Genomic DNA, 13,127 nt, shown 5'->3' on the forward strand with positions numbered 1-13,127 from the left:
AATTTTTTTAGCATCGATAGATAGACATTTAAAGAAACATTTAAAAACAAAACCAAAATAGTTTAATATTCGATATTCTTTATAATTAATTTACAACTTACCTGTTAATAAATACTACCAATATATCAAAAGTTGAAGTGGGGTGGTGTCTTCCATATATTGAATAGAGTTTACGATTAGAAACAAGAAAGATGGGACGGAAAAGGTGGGCTTTACTAAGAGAATTCTTGAAGTTAAGGTGGTAATGTGTCATTATTGATAATGTTACATAAAACTCTATATAAAATTTAAAAAGTCTTTTTAATTCCCCTTTTCAAAGTCCGAAAGAAGGTATATTGAAATATTTTCACCGTAATTAATCCCATACTGTTCTTCAATTTCAAGTTCTTGAGAAAACCAATCTTCCATCACCGTAGTACGATTATTTGCCCAATCACTAACATTATATCTTCTTGACGTTTTCATTTTTACGAACGTACAAAGATCCAGAACAATACCATGAACATTTAATAATCCAGACACGATTAATGACGTTATGTTTCCTAGTTTCCCTTGTACACTATCTGAACATTGAACCAAACAAACAAGTAATCCTCCTGCTTTGGAAATTATGCAATTTATAATGCTACCATGTGTTGCCTTCACAGTTCTCTCTAAATCTGAAACAAAATGTGTGAGCCCTAGAACTTCAATGGTTTCATTAATGGATCCCAAAACAAATAGAAGATTCAAATTGATAGGTGTTCCTTCCGAGTTTTTGCAGGTGACATTTTTAATAAACCCTAAATCTCCAGTTCTTAAATATGTTAAACCATTATCAACTTTCTTGTCAAATTTACTTTTGAACTGTTGAGTGATAAAAGGGTCTTTCAATAATTTCTTATCTCCGTCTGATATATAATAATCAAAAACGTTCCCTTCAGAACAGCACCAGATTTCACCGAATTCACCATCAAAACAGGGGAGCAATGTTTCTGGATTGGTTATAGAGACATCTGTACAGACTGGCACAGTACCTGAATCCTGTATTCTAATATATTCTGTTTCATTTGTTATCGACGGGTCAACCTCTTTAACGATACCTTCACGCAATGAAACTGCATCAAGATATAAGTCCACAGGCGGAATATCCAAATATGATCGTAATGATATCAGAGCGTTAAAGTGATGCTCATAGACATAATTTATTTGGGTTGATGTTATCAAAATTGAATCATATTTCCTCAACAAATTTTCAACAGTCACGGTGTCAGGTCTAGTTGAGAAGGGTATCATTAGGTTTTGAATATTCCTCATAAAGTCTGCTCTAAGAATTGACGACTTAGATGAATTTTTTCCTGAATCCTTAGAACTAGACTTAGTTCCCCTCGATTGGGCGCTTGATTTTAATACCATTGAAGCCTTCTCCATTAACATTCGGAAGGTATTTAGTTCAAGAAATAGGTCCTTAACAGGAAGATTTTGTAACCCGAAAAGGAAGTCCCTTGGTTCTGCGGTCACATCAGAGAGGGCAAATAAACTGGTTGTGGATCCTACGTAAATGCCCAGTAAACAACTGTTTAAAAATCCAATACCAAATGTATGTGAACAAACAGAGAACAGCGAGGAGTCGTTGGATAACTGCAACGTCTCTTTCAGAATTTTACAAGAATTCATTAGAATATGATGCGTCATCGTGACATGTATGTTGCTCAAAGTATCATATTTTTGATTAACCCAGACAACGCAAGGACTGGTATTTGATTTTACGCCTGGTCTATACGAAAACCTCTTCAGCAAAGTATTCTTGAAAATTCTAATAGTCAAATCACTCTTTATCTTAATTTTCGAAAACACCGTAATTTTGGGTATTAGTGCCTTATAGCGTTTGTATATTTTATTTGTTGCCGGATGATTATCTAACAAGTTATGAGTTCTTGCATCCACAAAAATCCTTTTGACTTTGTAGCTCTTGATAATTGTTGTTAAAAATTGGAACTCATCTCCAACATTATTTTCATCAAATATTGGAAGAGGTATAATGACAAAGTTACAATAAAAACAAGCCATCACAATGGCGACATATTCAACGGAATTATCACACATAATAATCACTCTATCATTAGGTGAGAGGGGCACTTTAGAACCAACAATCTTTTTCAAGAACGACCCCACAATGTGGCCAAAGCTCTTCCAAGAGACCTTTGAGTGAAAATTATTTTCATTATTATTCGAATTGGCATACGTTGAATTACCCCCATCCGTGAAGGCGGCTTCATTCCCATTATTTGCAATCCTCCATTCTAAAATTTCCAATATGGTTTTAAAGTCTGTTAATTTTTTAGTTCTATCTTTAACATCCAAGGAAGTATCCCTGTAATCAATCCCAGATGTTTGCCACATCGATTTCATATCAATATTTGGATCCTTTGCCTTAATAATATCACCTAAGCATGTTCTTCTCAAATTTGATAAATGCTCTGAGAAGATACTTTCGTTATAATACCCTGAATGAGGCACAAAATCAAGAATGATGTTATCAAATTGGAACTTAACAAATTTTGATTGCAGTTCTCCATTTAAGAACTTTTTCTCCACTGTACTATTTGCGAGTTCTAACGAACAGTATCGTCTGGGTAAAGAATCTTTTGGAACAACAACAATGCACATTGGTTGTATCTTATGGAAAATCCAGAGAATTCGATATATTTGATCTGTTAGATCATTCATACTTTTCTCAAACTGAGCCTTCTGTCTATCCGTCATGGATATTAATACACCATCTGGAGAGGTCATGGATTCCTTAGACTTAGCCAATGAACTCTCAACCACCATGACAAGGAAATGTTCATCCTTATTTTCATTTATTTCAAATGCTGAAACTTCAAATACTGTGTTGACTGTCCTCACGACAGTTTCAGTGATTTGTTGCAGATAATGGGTTTGAACTTGACGTTTTGACCCAACTGTTGTTAACTCCTTGGCAGTGGAGTCATCTTTTATTGTTGATGCCCTAGATGAAATGGAATTTTTCCCACTTGAGTGTGTGTGTTTATGCACTTTTTTCACTTTTGAAAGATCAGAAGTGTGTGACCAATTGGGCAAACGTACTAGTTTATTTTGTAAAAACATATCCTCAATCAAAGAAAGAACATATATTTTCCCATTATAAACGAATCCCATCAATTTAGTTCTTAAAAATGGCGTGTTAGCTGGGCATACTGTTAAAACTGTATCCAACTTTTCAGATATTTTGGAAATATTGGATGATGACGAACGCTCTGGGAGCTCGTTACTTTGTGACAGGAATGAAAACATTTTGGGGTAGTTTAGCTTTGCTTTAAAAACAAAATCATTAACTTTATCCATTTGATAAAATTCGTCTGTGACAAAGTTTGAAGAAATCCAAATTTCACCGACACTTAAGTCAGGAACCAAAGTATTATCGTCTGGATTAACTACACATAATGTCATTCCTGGGATTGGAAAACCAAATGTTTCTAGTTTAAGGTAATCTTTAAACGAGCTCGATGAATTAATCATCGCAGTTATACTTGATTCTACAATATTGCTCTTTAGTTTTTCTTTATTAACAAATACCTGATCTTGTAACCGTAACTTTGAGTCATGGATTGGGAAGTTCTCTAAATGGCCCAATTGATCTCTTGTAGAGATGAATATCCCTCCGAAATCTAACAACGTGAGCATTGGTGAATAACATAGGGGCGCATCTATACATCCAAGATTTTTCAACCATTTATGGACGACCATCTCTGTAACCTCTGTATCAATAGTGGTACACGATGTGAGACAGCATTTAATACAACTGAAATCCACTTTTTGTTTTTTCTTTGAAATCGCTAATTCAGGATTTTCTAAGAAATTAATAACTATCTGTTTTAATTGCAATTGATCATTCAATAAAATATCGGCTCTATACTTGGCAACTAAGTTTTCATATCCACCAGGTTTCTCAATAAGGGCGGTATCTACAGAGATTAGCAAATTACCAGAAAATATGTTGAAGAGAACACCAAATATAAGACCTGTCGATCGTGTTGGATCCAGTGTATTCAGTATGACAAATCTGGATGCCAGTCCAGTATATGATGTCTGCTGTGGTATCTTTTTATCAAAAGGTCTTCTTATATTTTTCTTTTTCCAATGTGGCATTGACCTAGAATCCAGAATATCCGACAATATCACAAATTGATTTATTAATATTTTATGCTTCATAACAACACCAGAAAGTCTTCCCAACGGTGTTCTTGTGAACTCAATGTAGGAAACGTTTGGGATATCAAAGGTCGGTGTAGATTTTTTAGCTTTAGAATATGTGCCCAAATCGTCTGTCTTTAGAAACGTAATTTGTTGAAAGAATTCATTTTTTATTAGTTTTATTTTCGTATTATTTGATGTTGAGTGCAAGTTATCCAATTGTTTATGGCATTCATTTGATAGTAGAATGAATTTTGAATTAGTCAATTTTATAATCTCTATAATTTCGCCAAGTGAATAAGATTCGAACGATATAGGAACAGCCACCATACCTGCTATAAAACATCCCAACAACGCAACTGTGAATTCAATAATTTCCTCCTTATTATACCAAAGTAGAACTTTATCCATCCTATAAAGTTTATGTTTAGTCAATTCGTTAGCAACCTTTTCAGCTCTCAAATAAAGTTTATCCCAAGAAATGAATGTTTCTTTCCCCTTACTATTTACACTAATCATAGCATTCTCACTACCATAATGCTCAAATCTACCCCGCACAATGAGAGGCAAAGATCCTATTGGACCATTGCTCTTCTTCTCCTCTAGGGGACGTGGCAATAATGGAAACATAGGGTCGTAGACAACATGGTTTGATTCCTCTGATCCATCGCTGGAATTGTACTGGCTGCTATTGAATGGTAATGACAATTGAATGGATGATGACTTTCTTTTGTATCTTCTTGGCGTTGAGAAACCTGAGTTTGAATTAATTGTCGTAACTCGATAGATGGAGTGTTGCATTTCTGCTATACTTTCACGTTTACTCACTGGCGATGACATGGTAGACGTACTGTCAGCAGCAACATTGTTTAAATATAGACTTTGATTTCTTCCTGGAATATGCATTACATTTGATTTATGACTCATGGTCATAGAGGAATTAATCGAATTATGGGAAAAAAATGGGTTTGTCGTATGTACCTTATGGTTTTCTAAAAGCAATTTCCTCTTAGTTTCGTAACCTTTTACCGTCAGATTTTCATCTTTATAGTCCTGTATCAGTTCATTTAATTTATTTTGTATATCTAGCGGTAGATTTGGCGGTATTGAAAAATCCATTGTCTATAATGTAGTGGCAATACCGATTTACTTTACTTTCCTGACTCATAAAGTCCACTTTTAAGTGTGTAAATTTGCAATGTATTCATTCCAGATATTTCAGAATGTTAATTCAGATCATCGGCCGAAGGTTACCCGTAACAGTAAACACGTTTTTCGGGGTTTCTCAATTGAAGCATTAGCATATCGTTAATCAATATGCTATGATGAACCACTTTGTGAAAGAGGAAATACTGAGTAATTAGCATCTATTCCATTTGAAGTTATCTAAATCCAAAGAAACAGTACTTTCCCGAATCTTCTTCTATTCTTATTGAGACAATACATTACAGGATTAATAAACGAAACAAATACGACACTGCTAATTGGCCTCTAGAATAAAAGACCGAAAAAATGGGAAGCTCGATCTCAAAGACATTAGGGAGATTATTTGGTTCTACTGAAATGAAGATCCTAATGCTGGGGTTGGATAATGCTGGTAAGACTACGATTTTATATAAATTGAAGCTGAATAAAATAAAAACGTCTACGCCTACAGTGGGATTTAATGTGGAAACTGTGTCTTATAAAAATGTAAAATTCAATATGTGGGATGTTGGTGGTCAGGAACGATTACGACCACTTTGGAGACATTATTTCCCTGCCACGACGGCTTTGATCTTTGTAATTGATTCAAGTGATCAAGAGAGATTGAATGAAGCTAAAGAAGAATTATACAGTATTATCAGTGAGAAAGAGATGGAGAAAGTTGTCCTGTTAGTATGGGCGAATAAACAAGATTTGAAAGGGGCCATGAAGCCTCAAGACGTGTCAAGTTTTCTTGAATTGGATAAAAATTTAAAGAATCAATTATGGTGTGTCATCGGCAGTAACGCTCTAACGGGGCAAGGTTTAGTCGAAGGTCTATCATGGATCTCAAACAACACCGCTAAACAATGATCTATCACAACATTTAATTTATTGATGATATCCTATCTTCATATTTTTTTGTATAAATATAGCCTTCTTAAAAATCTAATTATTATTATTCAGCACAAATTGATGTATAATTTATGAGCTCCTGAAAGTGTACTGGAGTTTTATAAAAAAACAAATATTTAGAAGTAGTAGCTCAACTCATAAGTAAACCATTGCCTAACAAGAACTATCTCAAATATCACTAGTATTTACATTGTATTATCTATATATTTTCAGAAAATAAATAAGATTACAAGAGACGATCTAGTTACTTAAAAACAACTGGGAATTTGAGAATTGTTACTGATGCTATATATTTCGGCTAAATAACCTCAATCATTTCTTCATTACTTCTACAGTTCCATCTGCTTTACCAAAGTAAACCTTAGATGCGTTATCAATAAACAAACCTGTTTCTACAACACCGACTAGTAACTTAATCTTGGTATGTAATTCTTCTGGATTTGATAGATCACCAAAATGAGCATCAACGATAAAATGATTATTATCAGTCACCACTGGCCCTGCCTTACCGCCAATACATTCTCTCAAGATGGTCTTAGTTGCAGATAACTTATTTTCCAAGTCGTTACAAACACGAACATAAGCAGATGGAACAACTTCAATTGGGACACCTTTTTTCCACATGGTGCCTAAATATTCAGGTGATTTCTTTGTATGATCTGCTACAATAATGAAAGTTTTGGCGCTTGTGCTGACTAGCTTTTCTTGGAATAAACAACCACCACCACCTTTAATCAATTGCATATTCTTATCCACTTCATCGGCACCATCAAATGCAATATCGATTATTGGGTGTTGTTCCACAGTACTCAATTGTAACCCATTATCCAAGATCAATTTTTTGGACTGGAAACCAGTTGGGATACAAACAAATTGAGCCACTCTATCGTGATACTTTTCATCCTTTAGATATTGGCCCAATCTTTCAGCGACATAGACGACCGTACTACCACTACCGATACCAATGACCCTATGTTCATCGAAATTGATATTTTCATCAACTGCACGGTAAGCAGCTGCCTTCTTTGCGTCTTCTAGCTTGTTTGTACTCATGTTGTTGGTTGTTCTGATGAGTCCCTTTTAATGTTACCGGAGTTACAATGAGATTGATATCTGATGTATACAGTTAAGGATGCGAATTACAGCTTACATAAACTAGGAAATATATCGTAATAATTTTTCAAAAATTTCAAGGTCGAGATGGCCCAATCAAATTAATTTTCAAGTTGTTCAGGAATGAAAATTCCCCACGTCTAGAATAAACAGAAATATCATCAGTTTATATACTCTGAAGAAGAATAGTATCAGCCAGCTGAACCCTGCGAGTTGATTGGAAAAGAGAAATATTTTCGCCATAGGGCGTTATTCTGTATCATCAAATGAGAAACACTGACAAACCCCCGTAGTGCACTTCAAAAACCATTGTTGGACTGTTTAACACCCATACATCCTCCAAACCCCAAACCCCAAACAGAAAAAAATTGGAATGCTTGAAAAAAATACTTCTGTTCAACTCTAAAAGTACCCTGCCTAACTCAAGTTGAAGGATGGAGACAGCAAATGAAGATCTACCCGGTGGCCCTTTCAACTCTCAGCGGGCAGCGTCACTAAGTTTAGGCTCGAGCCTTTCATACTCTCTGCCTACGTTCCTTCCACAAGCTCTCTTCCAGCGGGACGGGAAATTGAACGGTTCACCGTATGGGATCTTTCAACCAGAATCTCGGCGGTAAGCATCCTATGGAACATACGCTACAGTGTATTGCTGCTGTGTCATCCTCGTGCCAATAATGAACGATTCGTAAAAGTACTAGGTAATGTATGTAATGGAACTTTATAGTCAAATTTAACTTTAATTACGAAGAAAAGTTTGGAAATCCCAGTACGGAAACAAATCAATAACAATGTCTAACAAAGTTTTGTCTCAATCTCCATCTGAATTGGAATTACAAGTGGCTCAAGCTTTCATCGATTTGGAAAACTCTTCCGCTGAAATGAAGTCTGAATTGAGACCTTTACAATTCAAGTCTGTCAGAGAAGTATGTCAATGAATCTAATATGGAACGGGAGTGGGAAATGAAGTGTAATCTAAGGATGAACGGAAATTCACCAATAAATGGAGATGATAAAATGATATGAAATCGTTACCAATCTTTAATACTGAATGAAATATTGTAAAATCTACTATTCCAATGGAATTTAATGAACTATACCCAAATAGGATAGAACAATATATACCAAAAAACTACCGATATGCAAATCTCATCAAAATTCTAGATAACCCAACATTTTACCCTCGAGCCCGTTTACAAGAACTGAAGAATGTAGTATACTAACAGATCAAAAAATCATTTTTTTTTTATATTATAGATCGAAGTTGCTGGTGGTAAGAAAGCTTTGACTGTTTTCGTCCCAGTCCCATCTTTGGCTGCTTATCACAAGGTCCAAACCAAATTGACTCGTGAATTAGAAAAGAAATTCCCAGACCGTCACGTCATCTTCTTGGCTGAAAGAAGAATCTTACCAAAGCCATCTAGAACTTCTAGACAATTGCAAAAGAGACCAAGATCCAGAACTTTGACTTCTGTCCACGACAAAATTTTGGAAGACATGGTTTTCCCAACTGAAATCATCGGTAAGAGAGTTAGATACTTGACCGGTGGTAACAAGATCCAAAAGGTCTTATTGAACTCCAAGGATGTTCAACAAGTTGACTACAAGTTGGAATCTTTCCAATCTGTTTACAGCAAGTTGACTGGTAAGCAAATTGTTTTCGAACTACCAACTGAAACTCATTAAACATTGAAAATATAAATTAATTGGCATTCTTTCTGTCTTTGTTCTATATCTACTCATATAAAATTAATTAATATTTCTTCAACAATCAAATAAATCTAAAAGAATGAATAATAAAAAATATAAGGAACTCATATTTTTCAACTACTGAAAGTTCAGTCATTATCTATATTTCCACTTCTTACGTACATAGTTTAATCATTATTTATCAGATGTTAGGATGCTCTCTTACCGTTTATTTGCCCTGTTTACAAAATTCAAGTATCGTTCACTTTTCTTAAATTGACGATCTTCCTTACCACCTGGAATTGACTCGGTGGGTTCATCTATTCGAGGGTCTCTCTTTACATCCAGTTTAGTAATTGGAATATCAAAATATCGAAAGCTACCTATGGTATTATTATTCGTGAGTTCTGCTACTTTAGCATTATCAATTCCTTTTTTGAGCGGCTTCTCAGTGTGTTTGATGCTTTCTTGAAATTTAATCGTGGGATTAAGGGATCCAATTGAGAAGCTACCACTATTTAATATAAAATACTTGAAAAGGAAAGCGACACCACCAACTATGAGGCAATATTTTATAAAGATTGCCAGCTTGAAAAGAAACTCTCCTATTAAAGTTTTCAAAATAGGTAACAATAATGAAGTTAAGATAGTGAGTATACTTCCCAATATAAGTGAAGGAATATGAATAGTAAGATCTGCAGAGGTTGATCCCATGAGGAATTCTATCATAACTTGAGGAACAGTTTTTTTTTGGGGAGTTTGCATTGCGTATAGAAGAACTTCCAGTATGATCTAATTAATATTCAAAAACTTGTAACTTCGGCGCTTGTCTTTCAGCGCGGTTAATTTCATACAAAATATGTGCATAAATTATATAACAAATCTCGTTAGATATTTTCTTACTGAGACTGTTACTGTTACTTCTCCTGAAGGTGTATACTAGGTGTATACCTTCAGGAGAAGTAACAACCGTTTTGGAACACAATAAAGACACTTTTATTAATTATAATCTCTTACTTATTCTAAGCGCACTATCTAATATGTAACTTTATATACAAGACCATTTAATTATCTTCTCCTCTGTCTCATTCGGGCAATAGGTCTCAAGGTTGGTTGCGCTGGTTGTCCCATTTGAGGTGGAGCCTGTGAAGTCCCCGAAAAGATTGCGCTTGGGTTAGCGTTTCCTACGTTACCAAAATTCATATTTACAGTTGAAGAAGGATGAAACTGCATTTGCTGTGGCGCCATTGCAGCTTGTGGGACTGCAGGTTGCTGCCGATTTGGAAACGTATTTTGCCCACCATTGAACATACCATTTCCCATCAAATTATTGTTTGTATTTGAATTGAAAACAGATGATGAGGAGAAGTTTGATGCCGTTCCTCCTTGGGGACCTTTGTTCCCAAAGTTGAAACTAAAACCAGATGATGATGGAGCATTTGTAGTGTTACCAAATACTGACCCCCCTGAAGCTGGTGCCGCGGTATTAGCAATATTATTACCAAATGCTGTTCCAAGAAGGGGATTTGTAACCGGAGGTTTGTTATTAAAGATGGAACTGGCGTTTCCAGCAGGTGATAATGATCCAGAACTAGGAGGTTGTGAGAATAGCTTTGGAGGATTAAAGCTAACCCCAAGTTCTTTGGCTGATTTATCCACATTTGGCTTATTGAATGAGAATCCAGAAGTCGGAGTTTGAGTATCTTTACCAAATGAGAATCCCTGCGTCGATGTTACGGCATTAGTTGTCGGTGTAACACCAAATGATATAGCTGGCTTCGTTTCTACACTAGTTGATTTATCAAGAGAAAATGGAGTAGATGATTTAGATGTTGCAGCTCCAAATGAAAACCCTTTGGATTCCTTTGGAGTGTTGCTAGGCAATGCTTCCGAAGATGGCTTGTTAAATGAGAATGAATTTTGTGGCTGTTGTACATTTGGTTCCTTAGTGTCCGAGGCTTTCCCAAATGTAAATGCCGCTTTTTGAGCTACCTCTGTCTCTTTATTTGATGTTGTGCTAGCAAAAGTAAATGCTGGTTTATTAGCTGATGTATCTGTAACATTAGGAGCACTGGTTGAATTGAAAGAAAAAGAAGGTTTAGAGGACCCAGCATCTTTAGCTGGAACTGTTCCAAATGAAAACGGTGGTTTTGCTGTCACTTCAACCTTTTTACTTAATAAAGGATTTTCTGCTGCTTTCCCAAAGGAAAATAACGGTTTCGAAACTGGAGCCTCTTTTTCATTTGTAGCAAGAGGTTCTGCTTGTTTAACCGAGCCAAAAGAAAATGCTGGTTTTGAAAGTTCATTTTTTTCATCAGTGGAGGGGGCAGTTACTGCTCCAGCAGGAGCACTTGATTGGAATGAAAACGTGCTAGATTTTGAAACCACATCAGTCTTAGTTGAACTACCAGCTGGTGGACCAAAAGAAAATGAAGGTTTGACTTTTGTCGTCTCTTGTATTGTACTTACTTCTGGTGTTTTTTCTTTAGGAAGCGAGAATGTAATTTCCTTCTCAATTTTGCCCTTATTCTCTAAACTAGTTTGGGGACTGAAAGAAAATGCTGGTTGACTTTTCTTTGTCCTATCAATTGTTATTCCAGCAGGAGCCCGTCTCTTTCTTCTTGGCTCTTCTTCCTCATTCAGCTCATCTTCCTTTTGATTTTCTTTTGTAGGTTGATTGAATGAAAATAACAGTTTCGATGACATGTTGGTGGGTGTAGAAGAAAGCCCTCCTGTAGATTCCATTGTTGGCAACATTTTCAAACTTGATTGTTTTGGAAGGATTGGAACAGAGTGCTTATCATCTTCGTTCGTAGGTTGGAAGGAAAACTTTAATCCGGATGTTGCTTTGGGCTTTTTCCCCAAGCTACTTTTAATAGGCGCCTCTAACGATTTAGATTTAACATCCAACGTGAACTTCTTTGACGGTGTATCCTTTTCTGTAAGGAAATTAAAGCCGACTGTTGGAAGAACAATATTATTACTATTAGTATCTCCTAATTTTTCATCTTTCTTACGTATAATGGGTAGGATGGTTGGAGCACCACTAGCGCTTTCTGGTTTTTCCACCAGACTTTTAGCAGATCCATTCAGTAAAATTTTCCTTTGTATATCAGAAACTGGATTTGTATCTAAATTTTTAGAGTTCACTGAGGGAATTCGTTGCGCCAGTAGATTAGACTTTGGTGATGAGGTATCTACGATTACCTTGCTGGCGATAGAAGCTGTTGGTGCATTATTAGCATCAAATGATTCTATATCGGATTCTGGAACATCATAATCAAAGTCAACAGACCATACGGATCCTTTATACTTTCTTGGCGTTCTTGTAGATTTATTTCTCAATGATTCTAAGCGGATGAGCTTGCTTTCTTGAGATGTTGATGGAGTGGAGGAAAGATTCGTTAACCTATTGCTAGATAGTTTTTTAACAGGTGAGGGAGTAGATGACTTATGATATAAAATGGATTCACTATTGTCAGAAGCTTTACTTTCAGAATCTAGTAATGCCAAGGATGAGGATCCTGAAGTATTTGAGCTTATGTGAGATGGGAGACGGCTCAGAAGTCGCAAGTCCTTAGCGACCCTCCATTTTTGCTTCTCTTTCAATATTCTTAATCTTTGGAGGGGTAAAATAGGCAATGCTGGCGGCCTAGCATTTGAACTAGATTCATATAATATTATAGAGGGCTTTGATGATTCGCTCCTTTCTAATCTTTCAGCTGCTTTAACGGAATCATTAAGATTGTCTGAATTTGAGATTCTTCGACTGGTGTTTTCCCTCCCAAAGATCTTTTCCATAGTTCTTCCTTCAGTAGTGGTAGAAATAGGCGACGATCTGTTATTTTTTCTGCCAAATCTGTTGCGACGTTCAGCTTCTTTCTTATTGGCCCATTGGGATTTTACAAATCCTGTGGCAGGTAATGGCATAATGTTGACTGAGTATGACAGGTTCAGGTTCGATACGACGGTAGAATTGACAAGTTCGAATGAACTAGTGTCAAACGTCTAACAACGTTTTATGAATAATA

The 13,127-nt window shown here is 35.8% G+C and overlaps 6 protein-coding genes across 6 annotated transcripts; 2 read left to right on the forward strand and 4 right to left on the reverse strand.

Annotated features, from left to right (window-relative positions):
- Positions 1–300: 300 nt before the first annotated feature.
- Positions 301–5,316, reverse strand: CMR2 (Cmr2p; the record flags this gene model as incomplete). Its single annotated transcript, XM_003675082.1, has 1 exon — positions 301–5,316. The coding sequence occupies one exon, from the start codon at positions 5,314–5,316 to the stop codon at positions 301–303; it is 5,016 nt and encodes a 1,671-aa protein (XP_003675130.1).
- A 393-nt stretch (positions 5,317–5,709) lies between these two features.
- On the forward strand, positions 5,710–6,255 carry ARF3 (Arf family GTPase ARF3; the record flags this gene model as incomplete). The annotated part of the gene is made up of 1 exon (XM_003675083.1): positions 5,710–6,255. The coding sequence occupies one exon, from the start codon at positions 5,710–5,712 to the stop codon at positions 6,253–6,255; it is 546 nt and encodes a 181-aa protein (XP_003675131.1).
- A 354-nt stretch (positions 6,256–6,609) lies between these two features.
- Positions 6,610–7,350, reverse strand: RKI1 (ribose-5-phosphate isomerase RKI1; the record flags this gene model as incomplete). The annotated part of the gene is made up of 1 exon (XM_003675084.1): positions 6,610–7,350. One exon carries the CDS (start codon positions 7,348–7,350, stop codon positions 6,610–6,612), a length of 741 nt encoding a protein of 246 aa, XP_003675132.1.
- Positions 7,351–8,198: 848 nt separating this feature from the next.
- Positions 8,199–9,093, forward strand: RPS7A (40S ribosomal protein eS7; the record flags this gene model as incomplete). The annotated part of the gene is made up of 2 exons (XM_003675085.1): positions 8,199–8,333; positions 8,665–9,093. 2 exons carry the CDS (start codon positions 8,199–8,201, stop codon positions 9,091–9,093), a joined length of 564 nt encoding a protein of 187 aa, XP_003675133.1.
- A 225-nt stretch (positions 9,094–9,318) lies between these two features.
- On the reverse strand, positions 9,319–9,861 carry NCAS0B06790 (uncharacterized protein; the record flags this gene model as incomplete). Its single annotated transcript, XM_003675086.1, has 1 exon — positions 9,319–9,861. The coding sequence occupies one exon, from the start codon at positions 9,859–9,861 to the stop codon at positions 9,319–9,321; it is 543 nt and encodes a 180-aa protein (XP_003675134.1).
- Positions 9,862–10,164: 303 nt separating this feature from the next.
- Positions 10,165–13,026, reverse strand: NUP1 (FG-nucleoporin NUP1; the record flags this gene model as incomplete). The annotated part of the gene is made up of 1 exon (XM_003675087.1): positions 10,165–13,026. The coding sequence occupies one exon, from the start codon at positions 13,024–13,026 to the stop codon at positions 10,165–10,167; it is 2,862 nt and encodes a 953-aa protein (XP_003675135.1).
- Positions 13,027–13,127: the final 101 nt, after the last annotated feature.

This window comes from Naumovozyma castellii, chromosome 2 (assembly GCF_000237345.1).
Source record: "Naumovozyma castellii chromosome 2, complete genome".
NCBI classification, from domain to species: domain Eukaryota; kingdom Fungi; phylum Ascomycota; class Saccharomycetes; order Saccharomycetales; family Saccharomycetaceae; genus Naumovozyma; species Naumovozyma castellii.